The sequence below is a fragment of the Papio anubis genome, chromosome 12, assembly GCF_008728515.1.
Source record: "Papio anubis isolate 15944 chromosome 12, Panubis1.0, whole genome shotgun sequence".
Taxonomy (NCBI): Eukaryota; Metazoa; Chordata; class Mammalia; order Primates; family Cercopithecidae; genus Papio; species Papio anubis.
In genome coordinates this window covers 26,400,455-26,422,310 of record NC_044987.1, presented here as the reverse complement: position 1 = coordinate 26,422,310, position 21,856 = coordinate 26,400,455, and the positions used below count along the sequence as shown (strand labels likewise).

General features: G+C 45.0%; 1 protein-coding gene across 1 annotated transcript in view; it reads left to right on the top strand.

Moving 5' to 3' along the window:
* Window positions 1-893: 893 nt before the first annotated feature.
* Window positions 894-21,856, top strand: part of RAB39A (RAB39A, member RAS oncogene family) — a 37,060-nt gene continuing 16,097 nt past the window's right edge. Inside the window, exon 1 of the mRNA XM_003910644.4 lies at window positions 894-1,243. Within this exon, the coding sequence (XP_003910693.1) occupies window positions 1,017-1,243 (227 nt within the window). The 5' untranslated portion in view covers window positions 894-1,016. The remainder of the gene's footprint in view (window positions 1,244-21,856) is intronic.

The window sequence follows — 21,856 nt, the reverse complement described above, 5'->3', positions numbered from 1 at the left end:
CTAGAAGCACCCAGAACTGGCTGTGCAAATTTATTTCAATCCTGCCCAAAACTCCTTCACCTTAAAAAGCCTTGGAGATGGCTCTCATCAAGACAAGAAAGCAGGGTGCGGTGGCTCATACCTGTAATCCCAGCACTGGGAGGCCGAGCCAGGAGGATCGCTTGTGGTCAGGAGTTTGAGGCCAGCCTGGGCAACACAGCAAGTCCCCATCTCTACAAAAGTTTAAAAAATTAGTGGGTTGTGGTGGCCCCCGCCTGTAGTCCCAGCTACTCAGGAGGCTGAGGTGGATGGATGGCTTGAGCCCAGGAGTTCGAGACCAGCCTAAGCAACATAGCGAGACCACGCCTACAAAAAAAAATTTTTTTTAACCCAGGAAAAATTAGCCAGGTGTGGTGGCGCACACCTGTGGTCCCAGCTGCTTGGGAGGCTGAGGTGGGCAGATCTCTTGAGGCTGCAATGAGCCGAGATCTCACCACTGCACTCCAGCCTGGGGGACAAAAAAAAAAAAAAAGAGGAAGCAAAGCAGTGACCCAAGTTATGGCCTCAGGGACTTCCAAAATCAAAGCCCTAATCTGACGAACCCGCCCTGACGCCTGTAAGAAAACGACTCTCACTTTTCATTGGCTGACCCTCCCGGAGTTGAGACCTTGCTTCATTTTCCTTGGTTGTTGCTGCTGTCACGTCTTCTCGCCGCGCCCACTTTCCTCCCGGTGCCCAGTGAGCGTTGAGGGAGAATGATTTGCAGCCGGTCAGGGGCGGGAGTTCGCGGCAGCAAACCTGCTTCCCCCTCCCACGCGCCACCGCCCCCGCCCCGCCCCCGTCCTGAGGCCCCGCCCCTAGCCGGGCCTGGCCCCGCCTCTCTCTCCCGAGAGGGCGGGCACCAGGCGGCGGCCACAGCCGCAGGAATATGCTGGAAGGCGGCGGGCCGGCGCCCGCGAGGTGCTGAAGGGACAGTTCCCGCCGCCGAACTTACCCCGCGGGTGGGGCGGCCCAGGAGCCAGCGGGGCACGTGAGCGATGGAGACCATCTGGATCTACCAGTTCCGCCTCATCGTGATCGGGGACTCCACCGTGGGCAAGTCCTGCCTCCTGCACCGCTTCACCCAGGGCCGCTTCCCCGGGCTGCGCTCCCCCGCCTGCGACCCCACCGTCGGCGTGGACTTCTTCTCCCGCCTGCTGGAGATCGAGCCGGGCAAGAGGATCAAGCTGCAGCTCTGGGACACGGCGGGACAGGAGCGGTTCAGGTAGGGACCCCGGGGACCTCGGGCACCGCGCCGCCCCCTCGGCCCGCCCGGACGCCTCTTCCCCAGGCGCCCGCCCCGCCGGCCCTGGCCGAGGGAGGCTCTGGCCCTTCCCTCTCGAAAGTGCAAACACTCCATTCTCGCTTCCCCTTTGCCCCTCCTCTTCCAGGGACGACTTCCTCCTCCGCAATTTCTCACTTCTTTCTTTGGCGCCCATTTCCTGCGCCCCCTTTCCATCTTTCCTTTCCCGCCTGAACTGGGGTCTTCCTCGCCGCCCCCTCTTCCCCAAATCTTTCTGCCCCTGTGGGTATTTTGATCCCCTTCGACTCCCCGGCTGCCTTCTCCCCAAACTCGGCTTCCCTGGCTGCGCACAGCCTGACCCGACCACCCTCCTCCAAGCAGGCGCCCCTTTTCCTGCCCTAACCCAGCGGCTCCTACGCTGTGTGGCCGGGGAGAACCGAGAGGGAGGGTTCCCAGATTCGTGATGGATCCTTTTGCAAGGAGCGCTCCAAGCCAGGTTCTTGCATGAGCTCACTGGGCATGGTTCACAGAGAGGTGTATGCGGTAATGGTTTGGGCACCTCACAGCACTGAATGTGGTCATCAGAAATACTGGGTCATGACCCGTGGGAATGGGTCTTGTAGGTTAATTAGATGCAACATCAGGGACACTGGCACGGCAGAGGGTGTGTGTGTGTGAAGGGTTGTCTTTAGAAGTTTGTAATGTTCGGTGGGAAAAAGACATATATTGAGATTTGCCAGGAACTTTTATTTTGCTTATGATCAGTACTTAACGTTCCAGGGTGATAATATTTCTAAAGACAGAAGGAGGGAGCCAAATGAATAGTCTCCTCCTAAATATTCACTGGGGACATGAAGGGCTTCACAAAGGCGACTCGTGTAAATAAAAAGTAAATAAAATTATATGCGTTTCCTGAATATTTGAGATGGAAGCAGGTTTAAAGCAAATTTTAAATGTCTAGGATTCAAAGGCACTTCGTTTTAGAGGAAGATGGTGAAATCATGTTGCACTGTTTTGTTTCTTAAAGACTGCATTATCCATTGGAACTCATTTAAGGAAGCATTTTGCATTAGTCAGCAAGTACTCTGTGAAATGCAGTGTTCCATGAGGGGACTTCCCAAACATGGCTTCCCCTCGCCCCCAGCCAGCATCACTGCGAATGAGATCAGCCTACATCTGTGGGAATGGTCCAACATTCAAAGTTTTGGCTTCCGTTCCCAGCAATGATGCTGATTCATAGAGATAATGAGTGAACTGCTTAGCTTGCTTATACCTTAGTTTTCCTGTGTGTGAAGTGGAAAGATGGTAAGGCCAGCCCTTCAGAGAGGTGTTAAAAGATTATTGATTGGATTTGTACAACATTTAGAATTCCATGAAAAATGTTTTTCCTTTTCAAGAAGCCTCCTTTTATTAAAATACTTTTTCAAAGGTTTGATTCCTCATCTGTAAAATGAAAGTCATTATGATCTCTAACATTCCTTCCAGTTTTACCATTCTAAAGTTGATTGCCAATTCCTTGACATGTGATCTCAATCAGAGGTAAACTTTGCAATACATCAGGCTCAGAATAAAAGCATTTACTGTTAGCTCTCGACCCACCCTCTGAAGTGAATACATTATAAACCTTTATGTCTTAAACTTCTAACAGCTACTTTGAGTTGCAACTACAAGAAACGGGTAGTGTAAATCTTGGTGTTTAATTATTTCCTTAAAAGTAGCTCAACTGGTCAAGGTGTGGCTCAAACCTGTGGCTAATCCCAGCACTTGGGAAGCCGAGACGGGCGGATCACGAGGTCAGGAGATCGAGACCATCCTGGCTAACACGGTGAAACCCCGCCTCTACTAAAAAATACAAAAAACTAGCTGGCGAGAGGTGTATGGCCTGTAGTTCCAGCTACTCGGGAGGCTGAGGCAGGAGAATGGCGTAGAAACTCCGGGAGGCGGAGGCCAGTGAGCTGAGATCCGCCACTGCACTCCAGGCCTGGGGCGCATAGAGCGAGACTCTGTCTCAAAAAAGGCGCTGCGGCTCAAGCCCAATCCCAGCACTTTGGGAGGCCGAGATGGGCGGATCAATGAGTTAGGAGATCGAGACCATCCTGGCTAACACGGGTGAAACCCCCGCCTCTCTACTAAAAATACAAAAAACTAGCCGGGCGAGGTGGCGGCTTCGTAGCCCCAGCTACTCGGGAGGCTGAGGCAGGGAGAATGGCGCGGAACCTGTGAGCGGAGCTGCAGTGAGCCAAGATCGCCACGCACCCAGCCTGGGCGGCAGAGCCAGACTTGTCTCAAAAAAAAAAAAAAAAAAAAAAGTAGCCCAACTTGGCTGCAGGGTGCCTCCACGCCTGTAATTCCAACACTTTGGGAGACCACGGCCAGGATCACTTAGGTCAAGAGTTCAAGACCAGCCTTGGCCAAGAAGGTGAAACCCCTGTCTGTACCAAAAAATACAAAAATTAGCTAGTATGGTGATGCGCTACTGTAATCCCGCTACTCAGGAGGCCGAGGCAGGAGAATCGCTAACCTTGAGGCAGAGTTTGCAATGAGCCGATCACGCTGCACTCCAGTTTCCGGGTGACAGAGCAGACTTATCTTCAAAAAAAAAGTAGGTCAACTTTATTGACAAGAAATTAAAAGGATAATTAATTTGTTAGACTTTAAAGACCTGTATGCTAAATAGATGATATAGATGTGATTGTTTTAACTTTTTTCTTTTCTTTTTTTTTTTTTGAGACAGAGTCATTTCTTTTTTTTTTTTGAGATCTGGAGTCTGGCTCTGTCAGCCTGGCTGAGTGTATTGGCCGGATCTCAGCTCACTGCAAGTCTGGCCTGGCTTATTTCCCATTCTCCTGTCTCTAGCCTCCCGAGTAGCTGGGACTACAGGGCGCTCACTACCGGGCCCGGGTTATGGTTTTTTTTATTACTTTTTTAGTAGAGACGGGTTTCACTGCGGTTCGCCAGGATGCCCTTCGATCTCTCCTGACCTCGATCCTGCCTCGCCTCCCAAAGTGCTGGGATTACAGGCTTGAGCCACTGCTACCGCGAAGTTTCGCTCTTATTGCCCAGGCTGGAGTGCAATGGCGTGATCATGGCTCACTGCAAACTCCGCCTCCCAGGTTCCAGCAATTCTCCTGCCTTAGCCTCCTGGATAGCTGGGATTACAGGTGTGCACCACCACACCCGGCTTATTTTGTATTTTTAATAGAGACAGGAGTTTCCCCATGTTGGTCAGGCTGGTCTTGAACTCCCGACCTCAGGTGATCCACCCGCCTGAGCCTCCCAAAGTGCTGAGATTTCAGGCGTGTGAGCCACCTTGCCTGGCCTAAATGATTGTTTTTTAATGCCTTGAAGAAGAATGTAAATAATAATTCATTTTATATACATTATTAAAACCCAACAGTAACTCTCGCATTATAATGCAACGACATTTAGGGAATGTTTACTGACAGTGAGTCATACTTTATTTTGTTTGGCTCTTTACCAAAGTTCTGTTTGTAAATACATACATATTTCAGTAGCTACCTCCAAATACTTGCTTTTCTCTCATTTACCAGAATGTTTTCCATAAGATTGCATTTAAAACAATTACTATTAAATCATTCTGTATCTTTCGTCAAGAAATTACAGATTCTAATTTTGAATAATAGATACCATTGCATATTTTATTTTGTAGAAAGGTACTGTATATCATGAAGATGTATTCCTGTCATTAGTCATAATCATATCATGAAGAATTTGTGGGAAATGTCATATTTGAAGGTTTATTGGTGATTGGATATAAACCTACAAAAAGGAACCTACTTAGCTCATGAGGTAGCTTGAGAGCATAGTAAATGTGTTACAGAACAATAGGATAGTGAGTTTATGATTATGATCATGATTAGCCTTTGTTTTCTTTCTTTGTTTCTTTCTTTTTTTTTTTTTTTTAAACAGGGTCTGTCACTCAGGCTGGAATGCAGTGGCACAATGTTGGCTCACTGCAACCTACACCTCCCAGGCTCAAGCAATTCTCCTGCCTCAGCCTCCCAAGTGGTTGAGACTACAGGCACACGCCACCACACCCAGCTAATTGTTGTATGTTTTTTTGTGGAGACAAGGTTTGGCCGTGTTGCCCAGGTTGGTCTGAAACTCCTGGACTGAAGCAATCCACCTCGGCCTCCCAAAATGCTGGGATTTCAAGCCTGAACCACTGCGCCTGGCCAGCCTTAGTTTTCAATGTTCAGAGTAACATGCGAATAGAGGATAACTACTTGCCTGAAATAAAAAGGGACAAAATCAAAGTGAAAAAAGTTTAGAAAAGGAATGTATATGTGAGCATATCTGTAGATTTGTATATTAAGGAAATTTAGAATTACAGTGCCTTCATTAAAGATGAAAGTTTATTTTTCTCTTGTGTATAGAGTGGTCCCAGTTGGTGGAGTGGTTCTGCACCAGGCCATCATTAGGTTCCTTCTCCCTTCATTTTCTGCCATGCCTAGGATGTTACCATCATCTACGGGAGCAAAGCTGGGTTGTAAGCACACTGTGTGTCAGGGGAAGAAGAAAGAGCAGCTCTAAACCAAGCAAAGTTTCTTTTAAGCAAGTGAGGCCAACACGGTATAGATTCTTTCGGCTCTCAATTGACTGGGGAGAACTTAGTTACAAGGAGACACTTAGACTGGGCCACTATGTGCCTAGGATGTAGGAAAGATGTCTTTGGCATTGTGGGTGTTGAGGGAAGCTAGTAATCATGTTTTTATAATTTTTGGTTTTCTTTTGTTTTTTGAGACAATCTTGCTCTGTCATCCAGGCTGGGTGTAGTGGCCAGATATCAGCTCACTGCAACCTATGCCTCCCAGGTTCAAGCAATTATTATGCCTCAGTTTCCCGAGTAGCTAGGACTACAGGTGTGTGCCACCACGCCCAGCTACTTTTTGTAATTTTAGTGGAGATGGGGTTTCACCATGGTGGACGGGCTGGTCTCCAGCTGCTGGGCTCATGTGATCTTCTTACCTCAGCCTCCCAAAGTGCTGGGATTAGGTTAGCAGTAGAGGAAACGAGAATATTATTTAATATAGTGTTAATAAGGATAAATATATTGGAAGAGCTAGGTGTACGGAGAGCATTAAAGGTAAGAATAGAAATTTTGAACTTTTCCCATAAAAAGCATTTAAAGTTATATGACTATAATATGAGATAAATACATAGTGATGTTAGCTATAGGAATAGGAAACCTCTAGGCTTTGAACCAGGTTTGGCCTTTTATCTGACGTTGCCTGGCCTTTGGGGTGTTAATGTCCTCCTCGTGCAGTGTTCTCAAGGAGTGCTCTGCAGAAAACTCATTCCTGTGATTATATATATACATTTTTCTTTCTTTTGAGATGGAGTCTCACTTTGTCACCTGAGGCTGGAGTGCAGTGGAACGATCTCGGCTCACTGCAACCCCCGCCTCCCAGGTTCAAGCGATTCTCTTCCCTCAGCCTCCCGAGTAGCTAGGATCACAGGCACGCGCCACAGCACCCGGCCAATTTTTGTATTTTTAGTAGAGATGGGGGTTTCATCAAGCTGGTCTCAAACTCCTGGTCTCAAGTGATCTGCCCGCCTCGGCTTCCCAAAGTGCTGGGATTACAGGCATGAGCTACTGTGCCTCACCTGTAATTCTTTTTTATTTTGTTTTGTTTTATTTTTTTTGAGACGGAGTCTTGCTCTTGTCGCCTAGGCTGGAGTGCAATGCACAATCTCGGCTTACTGCAACCTCTGCCTCCCAGGTTCAAGCGATTCTCCTGCCTCAGCCTCCTGAGTAGCTGGGATTACAGGTGCCCACCACGATGCTCAACTAATTTTTGTACTTTTAGTAGAGACGAGGGTTCACCATGTTGGCCAGGCTGGTCTCGAACTCCTGACCTCAAGTGATCCACCAGCCTCAGCCTCCCAAAGTGCTGAGATTGCAAGCGTAAGCCACCACACCCAGCCTGTGATTCTTTTTAAAAGATGCATTCTGTGATCAAGTAAGTTTGGAAATCCCTGTATTCCATATGGCACTCTCTTAAAATTCATATGAAAGGCTCAAAGAAGTACTGCAGCAAAGAAACCTGTTTAACTTTGATTAACCTAGTATTTCCCAACTTATTTTAGAGGCTATTTTTAAAATATGAAAATCTAGGCTGGGTGCGGTGACTCAACGTCTGTAATCCCAACACTTTGGGAAGCTGAGGCAGGAGGATCACTTGAGGCCAGGAGTTCAAGTCCAGCATAGAGAACACATCAAGACTCTGTCTCTAACCAAAAAAAAATTTTTTTTAATTAACTGGGCATGGTGGCATGGACCTGCAGCCCCAGCTGCTCAGGAGCCCGAAGCAGGAAGGTGGTTTGAGCCCAGGAGGTCGAGGTTCAGTGAGCTATGATCATGCCACTGTACTCCAGCCTGGGTGACAGAGCTAGACCCTGTCTCTAAAAAGAAGAAAAAGAAAATCTATGATAACCAGTGCTCTAAGGAGTATAATTTGGGAATAGCTCCCTTGATAAGTTGCCTTAGCATATTCTTTGAGCAGAACCACTAAATACTTGAGGTTTGTAGCAATAGAAGACCTACAGACAAACTTAACCAATTAATTAACTTAGTTAAGGGCTGTAAACAGTAAGTGCTATAAGAGACAGCCTCAGGCCGGGCATGGGGGCTCACACCTGTAATCCCAGCACTTTGGGAGACTGAGGTGGGTGGATCACCTGAGGTCAGGAGTTCGAGACAAGCCTGGCCAACATGGTGAAACTCCATCTCTACTAAAAATACAAAAATTAGCCAGGTGTGGTGGCAGGCGCCTGTAATCCCAGCTACTCGGGAGGCTGAGGCAGGAGCATCCCTTGAACCTGGGAGGCGGAGGTTGCAGTGAGCCAAGAATATGCCATTGCATTCCAGTCTGGGGAACAAGAGCGAGACTTCGTCTCAAAAAAAAAACAGCCTCCCTCCTCTCCCTTCCCCTTCCCCCACAAAATTGGGAGCGACCCCTAACTATTACCGCTAAATCTACCCAGCCTCTGCCTGCCTCTCCATGTTTTTTAACCTAGCTCCTCTTATGCTATGTATCATTCTCCTTGCCAGGTGTCTTACTGTTACAGGAAAGGGGTCCCAATCCAGACCCCAAGAGAGGGTTCTTGGATCTCGCACAAGAAGGAATTCAGGGCGAGTCTGCAGTGCAAAATAAAAACAAGTTTATTAAGAAAGTAAAGTGGTAAAAGAACAGCTACTACATAGAGTAGGACGTGCCTGAAAGTAGGAGGAGGAACGCATCCACCCTAGGTACAATGCTTGTATATATATGAGGAGATATCCTCTGCTACAAGGGTTTGTGATAAAGGATTAATTTTCTTAATTACTATATTTTGCAAGAATCGATATTATTATCTTTAAAGCAAAATTAGGAATGCCTTTGTTCTCCAGATATTGGAATATCTGGACACTCCCAAGTCTGGGTCTGTTTAGCAAACATTATTAATTTATTCCCTTAGCCACAAACATCTAGAGGCTAGGAATGCCTAACTTTCTGGGAATGCAGCCCAGCAAGTCCTGGCCTCTTTTTTTTTTTTTTTTTTTTTTTTTTTTTTTGAGACAGTTTCGCTGTTACCCAGGCTGGAGTGCAGTGGTGTCATCCTGGCTTACTGCAACCTCTGCCTCCTGGATTCAAGCAATTCTCCTGCCTCAGTCTCCCAAGTAGCTGAGATTACAGGTGTGTGCCACCATACTCAGCTAGTTTTTGTATTTTTAGAAGAGACAGGGTTTCACCATGTTGGCCAGGCTGGTCTGGAATTCCTGACCTCAAGTGACCCGCCCACCTCAGCCTCCCAAAGTGCTGGGATTACAGGCACGAGCCACTGCACCTGGCCACGGCATCGTTTTCCTAGCCCTCGCTCAAAATGAGTCACTCTGGTTCGAACGCCTCTGACATTAGCCCTCCTCCAGCTTATTTTTATTTTTTCTTTACCCCTTTCCTCATCTCTCCATACTCATAGTTTACTCTCATCCTCTGTTCCTCCCCCTCATTTTTATTTTAATGTGTCTCTTACTCTTCCATTTCCTTTTAGCTCATCTTCCCTTATCCCAGTGGCTTATCTTCTTTTCTCCCCCTGGCTCCCGCATGTGTCTGTTTTCTCTTCTGCCTCTTCAAAACATCCATATAAAGTTAATGTTTCAAAGTGATTTCATTTATGTACTCTGTTCTTAATCTTAAAAGCAAGCAATACTAACATTTTAAATTTCTTCCTAAGATACTTTTTTAAATCTCTAAACTAAATTAGTTGTTTTTGGTTTTGTTTCTTTTTAAAAAGGCTCTCATTTGATTCTCAGCTCCCTCACTGTGGTTCATGGCCTTCAACAGAAAACGATTTTTTGTTCCTTCAGTAGAAAATGATTGGTACCAGTCTGGCCAACATGGTGAAACCCCATCTCTACTAAAAATACAAAAAAAAATTAGCTGGGCATGGTGGTGCATGCCTATAATCCCCACTACTTGGACGCTGAGGCAGGAAAATCCCTTGAACCCAGAAGGTGGAGCTTGCAAGGTTGCAGTGAGCTGAGATTGCGCCACTGCTCTCCAGCCTGGGTGACAGAGTAAGACTCCATCTCAAAAAAAAAAAAAAAAAAAAATGAAGAAAATGATTGGTGGGTTCATAATTGCATAGGTAACAGAGCAGAGATTACCATAATCACTGCAGTCTACTGTAGTTCCAAGTTATTAATAGAAAGGTAAGCTATAATTGTGTTATCAGGTAATATAATGTCTTAGTTAAAATTGTGTAGTAAGTAGTAGAAATCTAGCCAAATTCGTTTATTTATTTATTTTTTAGAGACAATTTTGCTGTGTGGCCCAGGCTGAAGTGCAGTGGCACAATCACAGCTCACTGCAGCTCAAACTCTTCGGCTCCAGTGATCCTCTTACCTTAGCCTCCTGAGTAGCTAGGACTACAAGCACATGCTACGGCACCCAGCTAATTAAAAAAAAAAAAAAATTTGTAGAGACAGGGTCTCACTATATTGCCCAGGCTGGTTTTGAACTTCTTGCTTCAAGTGATCCTCCCTCCTTGGTCTCCCAAAGTGTTGGGATTATAGCCATGAACCACTGCACCTGGCCCAAATTAGTTTAAGTAATAGGGAATAAATTATGCGAATTATAAACGATACAGATTTCGTGAAAGCAAAAGCTCACTGAACATCCAGGTTTTTGGAAGTACAGAGTCTTGCTCTGTCGCCCAGGCTGGAGTGCAGTGGCGCAATCTCGGCTCACTGCAAGCCCTGCCTCCTGTGTTCAAGTGATTCTCCTGCCTCAGCCTCTCGAGTAGCTGGGATTACAAGCACCTGCTACCACGCCCGGCTAGGAAGTATGGGAAATTTTAAAACAAGAGTTTGTGGACTTCCCCTCTAGTCTATTTCCATTCTCCAACTCTGTTGGCTCCCAACTTTCAGTCTCTGAGCCTCTTATTCAAACTCTTGAAAGAAAAAATATCTCATTGACTACTTATCTAGCTAGTGAATCAGCTCCCCTGCAGTCAGGTTATTGAGTTACACATACATATAATACAAATGTATTATAACATAAATATGCTAAGTAGGTATTATGGGTCAGATAATGTAAATGTATCTGTACAGGTCCACTTTTTTGGAAAGAGAAATTCACAGACAAGGAAAATGAGCAGTCACCTCCAAAGTGTCTATTTTATGGTGTTTGAGAGTAAAATGGTATATGAGAATGAGATGGCCGGGCGTGGTGGCTCACACCTGTCATCCCAGCACTTTGGGAGGCCGAGCCGGGCAGATCACCTGAGGTCAGGAGTTCGAGACCAGCCTGGTCAACATGGTGAAACCCCGTCTCTACTAAAACTACAAAAATTAGCTGGGCATGGGGCACACCTGTAATCCCAGCTATTCGAGAGGCAGAGGCAGGAGAATTGCTTGAACCCAGAAGGGGCAGGTTGCAGTGAGCCGAGATCACGCCACTGCACTACAATCTGAGCAACAGAGCAAGACCCCGTCTCAAAAAAAAAAAAAAGAAAAAAAAAAGAATGAGACAGCATCATTTCTAACAAGTGCACCAGAGTGCCAAAAGATAATCTGCGTAGCCAGACATTTTTGGGCACAGTGGCTCATGCCTGTAATCCCAACACTTTGAGAGGCCAAAGCGAGTGGATCTCTTAAGCCCAGGAGTCTGAGACCAGTCTGGGCAACATAGTGAGACCTCGTCTGTACAAAAAAATAAAAAAATTAGGCGGGCATGGTGGTGTGCCCCTGTAATCCCAGCTACTTGGGAGTCTGAGGTAAGAGTATCGCTTGAGTCCTGAAGGCCGAGGCTGCAGTGAGCCATGACTGCGCCACTGCACTCCAGCCTGGGCAACAGAGAGAGGCCCTGTCCCAAAAAAAAAAAAAAAAAAAAAAAAAAAGGAGAAAAAGATTATTTTCAGTGTCTACTCAGAGCACTCAGAACATTTTGTGTGGTTGTATCATCAGTTTAGTCTAGAAACTAGCCAGACATTTGAAAACCTGTGATTATTATTCTTTCTTTTCTTCTCCAATAAATTAATTGGTTTAGCATGTATATAGCCACAACCTCAGTGTTGCATTAGTCTGTGTAGGTGATTAATACACCCTGAAGTAAACTAAATATTGTACACCAAATGTCTGAGGGCCCTGGGCCAGCCACAGGCAAAATTGTAAAATAGGTAAAGCTCACTCCTGGGGCATATGGGACCTTCCCACCTTTCTTTATGTTTTTGGATAGTAAAACCTTGACTTATCCTCCCCTTTTACTCTCCCTACATCTCAGTTGAAAAGCCATTTCTTAATGTTGTTTCCCCCAACCCCCAACACACTGCAGCCTCAGCCTCCCAGGCTCAACTGATTCTTCCTCCTCAGCCTCCCAAGTAGCTAGGACCACAGATACACACCACCACACCTGGCTATTTTTTTTTTTTTTTTGTATTTTTGGTAGAGATGGGATCTCGCTGTGTTGCCTAGGCTGATCTCAAACACCCGAGCTCAAGCAATCCACCCACCTCGGCCTCCCAAAGTACTCGGATTACAGGCATGAATCACCAAGCCCAGCCCCATTCCTTAATGTTCTATCTTAGCTTAAGAGAGAGAAGTGGCTGGACATGGGTGATTCATGCCTATAATCCCAGCACTTTGGGAGGCCGAGGCAGGCAGATTGCCTGAGGTCAGGAGTTCAAGACCAGTCTGGCCAACATGGTGAAATTGAAAATAGAAAAAAGTTAGCCAGGCATGGTGGCGTCCACCTGTAATCCCAGCTACTTCGGAGGCTGACGCAGGGGAATCACTTGAACCCGGGAAGTGGAGGTTGCAGTGAGCCAAGATGGTGCCACTGTACTCCAGCCTGGGTGGCAGAGTGAGACTCTGTCAAAAAAAAAAAAAAGAGAGAGAGAGAGAGAAGTAGCTGAACAACCAAGACATACAAAATTATTAATAGTTGAAAATAATGTGGCCGGCAGTGGTGGCTCATGCCTGTAATCCCAGCACTTTGGGAGGCTGAGGCGGGCAGATCACAAGGTCAGGAAATCGAGACCATCCTGGCTAACACGGTGAAACCCCGTCTCTACTAAAAATACCAAAAAAAAAAAAAAAAAATTAGCCGGGCGTGGTGGCAGGTGCCTGTAGTCCCAGCTGGAGACTGAGGCAGGAGAATGGCATGAACCCAGGAGGCGGAGCTTGCAGTGAGCCGAGATCGCACCACTGCATTCCAGCCTGGGCAACACAGCGAGACTCCATCTCAAAAAAAAAAAAAAAAGAAAAGAAAAGAATGTAATGACAGACCTGCCTAGAGTATTTATTTCATCTCGAAATAACATTTCCCTGTTGCAGAAGTATTCATATGTGGCCGATGGGTGTTGGCATTTTCTCTCATCATGCCACAGCAGTGACCACCTATTCTGACTCACTGGCTTCATGTTGAGCTTTGAAAACAAGGGCTAGAAAAAGTTAGAGATATGGTTGTGAGTCCATGGATCACTGCAGTGAAGATTTGTGGGAAGAAAAGTGCTTTACTCAGTCCGAGAGAGAGGAAATTTCCAGGCGTTGTCAGTCAATTTGGCTAGCATGCAATGATTTTTTGATAATTTACCTTCCATAGCAATGTGACTTAAAAGTTTGAAGAGGAATTTCTTGAAATTGTCCAAAAATATTTATTTTAATTTGTAAAGAGCCAGTTATTTGTATCCTGACTGATTTAGAGGGAATTTGCTTTCTTCTGGCCTGCTCTGTCAAGCAGTGGCAAAGAAAGGTAAGCCCCTTAAGTGATACTGAGGTACACACACACACACACCAGGGAACATCATCAGATATAATTTAAGCAATATTATTATTATTATTATTAGTTTTTTTTTTTTTAGATGAGTCACACTCTGTCACCTAGGTTCTAGTACAGTGGCACGATCTCGGCTAACTGCAACCTCTGCCTCCCGGTTCAAGCAATCCTACCACCTCAGCCTCCAGAGTAGCTGGGACTGCAGGCGCACGCCACCACGCCTGGCTAATTTTTGTATTTTTAATAGAGATGGGGTTTCACTATGTTTGCCTGGCTGGTCTTAAACTCCTGACCTCAAATGATCCGTCTGCCTCAGCCTCCCAAAGTACTGGGATTACAGGCGTGAGCCACCGTGCCCCGCCTATTTTAATTATTTCTAAAGCAAAATTGCTACAAGCTTATACTTCATGATTCTAATAAATCTGCCTCTAAATGTCAGTAACTGTTAATCAATTCTGGTAATATATGATTCAGGGAAGTTTGCTTTAAAAATGACCACCTCGGCTGGGCTCAGTAACTCATGCCTGTAATCCTAGCATTTTGGGAGGCCGAGGTGGTTGGATCACGAGGTCTGGAGATCGGGACCATCCTGGCCAACATGGTGAAACCCTGTCTCTACTAAAATACAAAAAATTAGCCGGGTGTGGTGGCAAGTGCCTATAATCGCAGCTACTCAGGAGGCTGAGGAAAGAGAATCGCTCGAACCCGGGAGGCAGAGGTTGCAGTGAGCCAAGATCGCGCCACTGCCTTCCAGCCAGGCGAGAGAGCAAGACTCCATCTCAGAAAAAAAAAAAATTCCACCTCACACAATCTACCTAAGTTAGGTAGATACTAAGAAGTTCCTAGCTATAAGAGAAGGCATTATGAAGACAGAGTATATGTTCTCAAATTATAGGCATTGCCTATCATTTTTCTTTACAGTAGCATTTTTCAACGTGATATTAATAGATGTAATTTGAGAAAAGGGTTTCTTGATCAAATAGTTTTGAAAATGCTGGGTCATTGCAGGACTTCTCAGAGGACTTTTAATATACTAATACACATTGTGAACCCCCAAGGCAGATATGGTGTTTCCCAACCCACAGTTCTATTACACAGTGTTTTGCAGTACTAGTGTTCTGCAAAACACACTTTAGGAACTGATACTTTAAAGAAAAAGTGTAGGCAATTCCTTAAATTTTAGGAATATATTTGAGGACCTTTGCAGTTTATTCTCTCATATGATTCTCTATGTGTTAGTGATGCTTCTGGATGATTTCCTCAACTCTCCTTTTTTAAATACTTGATTACTATATTTTAGGTAGAGATCTAATAGCTCTTGAGAGTCCCTACTTTTTGTCCCCTCATTCAAAATTAAAAGATTTATCTTCTTGCCTGACTTCTAGCCACTTGTTATATTTTTACACAGATCATATAAACTATTAGCACTTGTTTTAAGCACAAAGCTTTCCGATGAGAATCACTAGTAAATCTGGATGAAAGATAAAGGAGCAAATGGACAAATGATCATAATTTTAGATTTCTTAGATATAAAAGACTGTAGAAAGGCAATGGCATTAAGAAAGCAAAATTTAATGAAGCTAATAGGAGGGGAAATTTAAGACAGATTTGGGCCAGTCGCAGTGGCTCATGCCTATAATCCCAGCACTTTGGGTGGCTGAGGCAGGCAGATCACTTGTGGTCGGGAGTTGGAGATGAGCCTGGCATGGTGAAAGCCTGTCTCTACTGAAAATACAAAAAGTAGCTGGGTGTGAGGGCAGACACCTGTAATCCCAGCTACTGAGGAAGCTGAGGCAGGAGAATTGCTTGAACCTGGGAGGGGAAGGTTGCAGCGAGCCGAGATCGCACTGCTGCACTGCAGCCTGGGCAACGGAGAGAGATTCCATCTCAAAAAAAAAAAAAAAAAAGACTGACATTTGATAGAACAGATGGGTAGATGCTAAAAAGATAATCAAAAATGGAATAGAAAGTATAATTATTGTATAGCAGAGAACTTTTGGAAGAGAGGAAAAAGAGTAAGAGGTAAATTGAAAACAAAGTCCAAGTGAAGAAGAAAGGACACATGAGAAAACTACAGAGGTCAACCACACTGTGGTGAACATTTTGGCCATTTTGATAGGTAAGTAACTACAGCCATCGGACTGGGAAGGAGCAGAGAGACAATCTAAAACAATAGTCTCTTGGTTTATTTGTTTTTTGAGAGGGGTTCTTGCTCTGTCACTCAGGCTGAAGTGCAGTGGCATGATCATAGCTCACTGCATCCTGGAACTCCTGGGCTAATTTTTGTTATTTGTTTGTTTGTTTGCTTGTTTAGAGATGGGGTCTTGCTTTGTTGCCTAGGCTGTAACTCTTGGCTTCAAACGATCCTCCTGCCTCGGCCTTTTGGGATTACAAGCATGAGCCACCAACACTCAGCCTCATTTCTTATATAATATAATTAATGTCCATAGAGGCTGTTACTTGCCCAAGGACTTATAGTTTATTATTGGTTTGCACAATAACCCAGTTCTCTGAACATTTTCAATGCTCTTTCTGCTATGCCCATCTTCTTGTCATGGTTGAAACAAGTTTTAATGACATGATGTATGGGTGTGTGTAGGGGGGGGGGTGTGTGTGTGTGTGTATGTCTCCAGAGGGCAAGCTAGAATTTTGTATGATTTCTGTCCTGAGAAGTATTTTGGTTTGCATACAACTCAACTTCCCATCCACCCAAGTTAATTATTATGTTTACCCAAACCATTATTTTATTGCTATATTCTGAAAACAAAAGGAGAAATAGCTTTACACAATAGTAGCAATACAGATAACTGTCAGCAAACACCCGTGGCATCAGTAACAAATAACCCTCCCCTCTGTGCAATACTCAGTGACTACACTGCTACACTTAGTAACAGCAATGAACTTTAACACTGAAGTGGATAAACTTCTGTGAAATGGTTAGCCTTGTTAGATAAGAAGTGCTGGGTATTGGGCAAAGCTGGGCACATACTGAATGTGATGTCCTAAAGCTTCAGAAATACTATGAAATAACTTTCCAAACCTTAAATGCTGTCCCATTTTTTTTTCCTGGAGAAGATGAAATTAATCAAGACAAGGATTTACTTGTGGAAATCCATGCATTTATTTACCTTAAATATATGCCAGGCACTAAAGATAAAATAAATAAGTTATAATCTCACATTCAAGGTCCATACAGTCTCTGTACGGGGTAGAATCCAGGCTACACTGTTATAAAAACTGCCAAGATATGGCAACTTAAATAAGGTAGAGCTTTATTTCTCTCTTATAATAGTAGTCCAGAGGCTGGGTGCGGTGGCTCATGCCTGTAATCCCAGCCCTTTGGGAGGCTGAGGCGGATGGATTACTTGAGGTCAGGAGTTTGAGACCAGCCTGGCCAACATAGTGAAACCCTGTCTCTACTAAAAATACAAAAATTAGCTGGACATGGTGGCAGTTGCCTGTAGTCCCAGCTACTTGGGAGGCTAAGGCAGGAGAATTGCTTGAACTCAGGAGGCAGAGGTTGCAGTGAGCTGAGATCATGCTACTGCACTCCATCCTGGGTAACAGAGACTCCATCTCAAAAAAAAAAGAAAAAAAAAAAGAAAAAAGTAGTAGTCCAGAATAAGCGGTCCTGGATAATCAGGGGGCTCTGCCTCAACATCAGTTTCTAGGGTTCTCTGGTCATTTTCATTTCTTAGCAAGCAGGAAGGAAAAAGAGGAAGTGTGGGCAATTGACTTCTTCATGTAGATGAATGTCAGACTGCATACAATCCTTCTTATATCCCGTTGATCCAAATTTAGTGTCATGGCCACCACAATTAGCTGCAAGAGAAGCTGGGGAATATAGTCTCTCGATGGGTTGCTATGTGTCAGCTAAAACTCCTGGAGTTCTGTTAATAGATACTGGAGACTAGTCAGACGTCTTTCTCACAGACTTATAGCAAAGAAAGAAAATAATCTCAGCTCAAGGCAACCTCCACCTCCCAGATTCTCCTGCCTCAGCCTCCCAAGTAGCTGGGATTACAGGCGCATGCCACCACGCCTGGCTAACTTTTGTATTTTTAGTAGAAACAGGGTTTCACTGTGTTAGCCAGGCTGGTCTCAAACTCCTGACCTCATGATCTGCCCGCCTCGGCCTCCCAAAGTGCTGGGATTACAGGCATGAGCCACCGCACCAGGCCAGAAAGAAAATAATCAAACAATTGCAGAAAGAGCTGGTGAGTACTTAATTAAGTTTCAGTGACAGAACAGGAGGAGGAATTGTCATCTGTGCCTAGGGTGATGACCAGTTTCAGGGGATGTATCCCAAAGGAGGTAATGCTTGATTCTGGGACGTGCTGGATTTATCAGTAGTAAGAGGACAGTAGGAAACAATAACAATAGAAAAAGAAGCCAGCCAGGCCAGGCATGGTGGCTCACACCTGTAATCCCAGCACTTTGGGAGGCTGAGGCGGTGGATCACAAGGTAAGGAGTTCAAGACCAGTCTGGCCAAGATGGTGAAACGGGCTGCCTCTAATAAAATACAAAAATTAGCCAGGCGTGGTGGCAGGCGCCTGTAATCCCAGCTACTTGGGAGGCTGAGGCAGGAGAATTGCTTGAACCCCGGGGGGCGGAGGTTGCAGTGAGCCGAGATTGTCCCACTGCAATCCAGCCTGGGTGACAGAGTAAGACTCCATCTCAAAAAAAAAAAAAAGAAGCCAGCCAGCCATGGTGGCTCATGCCTGTAATCCCAGCACTCTGGGAGACTGAGGTCAGCAGATCACCTGAGCTCATGAGTTCAAGACCGCCTGGCAACACAGCAAAACCCCATCTCTACAAAAAGGGGGTTCTTGTGAAGATAGCAGATGGAACATCTGTGTCTATTTTAGCTTTTTTTTTTCCTGAAACCTTACTAAAATGACAATAGTATTTTTTCCAACCATAAATCCTTGAACAAGGAAAACAGGTAGGAGCCAAGAGCAACAAAATTTTGGAAGCAGGAAAGCAAATGGGGAATGGTAAATGAATTTGCAGATTCAAGAAAACTGATTTCTGAGCTAATGGTAAAAAAAAAAATCTAAAACCCAACCCGATGTATACTCTTGAATCCCTCCCTCCAAAGACTTGGGAAATGGTGGCACCAGATACTTCTGGAAGTGGCAGTACTAAAATAAGGATCATTGAGTGTCAGTCTATTTAAGAAGGATGGGATTCTGCCATTTCTTCCCCCATTCCATATATCAAACAATTTTCTCTCCCCCGCCAACCACATTGGCAAAAAAACTGGAAACTTATTCTTTGAAAAGAATCAAAAATAGGGTCTTTGGCTGGAAGCACCAGGCATTTTGAGGTTGGGGTTCCTTATTGAAAGTAAGGGCTTTAAGTGAATATTGTCATGTTGGATGCTAAAACTGTCTAGCCCCCTTTCCCCACTCAGCTCCTCAAAGTGCTGGCAGTCAAGCCTTCACCCTTCAAGCAAAACCTTGGTAAAATTATTTCTGGGGATTCTGACCAAGCCAAAAGGAAAGAATTAAAGATACCAACATTTGAGTTTGCTGAATTAAATGGTCCAGCATGATCATCTTACAGTGAAGCATTTAGTCTTCATGAAAGATGACAAGAAATATTAGGAAATTTGTAATGTGAAACCTAGGGACCAAAACAAACAAATAAACAGGAAACAGCAACTGGAGAAACAGAAACTTAATAAGGGGAAACGAGAATGTTAAAATACAAAAACAAAACCTGTCCTTAATTTTCTCTAAGAGATAATAAGGAAAAAATTGCAACCATAAAGGAACAGCATACTATATATGTGTGTGTGTGTGTGTGTGTATTTTTTTTTTTGAGATGGAGTCTTGCTCTGTCATGCAGGCTGGAGTGCAGTGGCGCCATCTCAGCTCACTACAAACTCCTCCTCCCAGGCCCATGTCATTCTCCTGCTTCAGCCTCCCAAGTAGCTGGGATTACAGGCGCCCACCACCACGCCTGGCTAATTTTTTGTAATTTTTTTTAGTAGAGACGGGTTTTCACCGTGTTAGCCAAGAGGGTCTTGATCTCCTGACCTCGTGATCCACCCACCTTGGCCCGGCCTCCCAACGTGCTGGGATTATAGGCATGAGCCACTGCACCCCACCAAGATGATTTTTTTAAAAAAACAATAAAGGACTATAATCCAAAAAGTTCAATATGCAAATATTAGGCATTCTGGAAAGATAGAAGAGAAAAAACAGAGGAGAGAAAGAATTAGTAAAGCAATTCAAGAAAGTTTTCTAAAATGTAGGGACCTGAGTTTTCAGATTAGAATGGCCCAACACAATAGATGAAAGTAGAAACACTAAGGCAGTCATTAGGAAATTTCGGAGCACTGGAACCACAGAGAAGTTCCTACAAACTTCCAGGGAGAAAAAACAGGACACATTAAAAAAAAGATCGATCCGGAATCAGAATGGCTTGAGACTTTCCAAAAACAACAGTGGAAACTGAAAGGCAGTGGAGAAATGACTTCAAATTTTTGAGAAAGAAATAGCATCAACTGGAAAAAAAAAAAAAAGAATAAAAATCTGAGTGAATTCTCTGTCTTGCCATATTATCACTCAACTGTGAGAGCAGAATAAATCAATATGCAAGATTTCAAAATATTACCTCATGCAACTTTTTTTAAGGAAGCTACTTGAAGATGTGCTACACACACACATTCACACACACAAGTAAACCAGGGGTAAAGAGGACATGGGGGCCGGGCGCGGTGGCTCAAGCCTGTAATCCCAGCACTTTGGGAGGCCGAGACGGGCGGATCACGAGGTCAGGAGATCGAGATCATCCTGGCTAACACGGTGAAACCCCGTCTCTACTAAAAAATACAAAAAACTAGCCGGGCGAGGTGGCGGGCGCCTGTGGTCCCAGCTACTCGGGAGGCTGAGGCAGGAGAATGGCGGGAACCCGGGAGGCGGAGCTTGCAGTGAGCTGAGACCCGGCCACCGCACTCCAGCCTGGGCGACAGAGCCAGACTCAGTCTCAAAAAAAAAAAAAAAAGAGGACATGGGGTACAAGGAACAGCTCCACCTCTGAAGAAAGGCAAGGGGACTCCCCAGGAAGATGGTGAAGGGAGATCTTAGGATCACATATGTGCTGCAGATACCAAGGACAGCCATGCCAGATTGGAGCAGGGCAGAAGGTTGTAGGAGAGACCTCAGGAAGATGAAATTGATAGAAAAGCTAATGGAAATAAACTTCTTACAATAAGGCAACTGGCAGAGTTTGAGATTGAATTATTGAGAAGTACATGGAAAATTTAGCAAAAAGCAGAAAATAAGAAAAAGACGATGTGGTAGGGACATTTAGTGTTCATTCATAGCTAATGCTTCTTTTTTTTCTGGACACATGGGAGGATTATATTTCCCTTCTCTATTGCACTTAGGCAGAGTCATGTGAGTAGTTCTGGCCAGGGGATTTGAGCAGAAGTTGCATGTGGTGGTTTTAAAGCACAGCCTTCACCCCGCACCGCCTCCCACACCCACCACCCCCAGCCTAAAGGGATTCTCAGTCTGTTGCCCATCCCCCAGGCCGGAGTGCAGTGGTGTGATCTCAGCTCACTGCAGCCTCAACCTTTCCGGGCTCAGGTGATTTTCCCACCTCAGCCTCCCAAGTAGGTGGGACTACAGGTAGCTGGGACTACATGTTGGCCAGGATGGTCTTGATCTCTTGACCTCATGATCCTCCTGCCTCAGCCTCCCAAAGTGCTGGGATTATAGGCATGAGCCACTGTGCCCAGCTAAAGTTTGTGTTTTTATGTTATCTGTACACTTACCATATATCCTCACTTTTCCCATTCCCCCAACTTGTCAATATTGTTACACCATAATTTTAGTAAGGTCATTTCTTAGCACTTAGGTTACTCTGACCATGTAGATACTTTTCATTGTTGAGCCCTGGAATACGCTATGACTTTCTTTTCCTTTCCTGCACAACTTTTCCTTCCAGTTAATTATCTTGCATATTAGTCAAGATGGGCCAGGTTATGCTACAGTAACAAACAACCCAATTCTCAATAGGAAGAACATTAAAGAATTTGGGGCCAGGCCGATGGCTCACGCCTGTAATCCTAGCACTTTGGGAGGCCGAGGCAGGCCAATTGCTTGAGCCCAGGAGTTTGAGACTAGCCTGGGCAACATGGTGAAACTCCATCTCTACAAAGAAATACAAAAATTAGCTGGGTGTGGTGGCACGTGCCTGTAATCCCAGCTACTCAGGAGGCTGAGGCAGGAGAATTGCTTGAACCTGGGAGGTGGAGGTTGCAGTGAGCTGAGATCGTGTCACTATACTCCAGCCTGG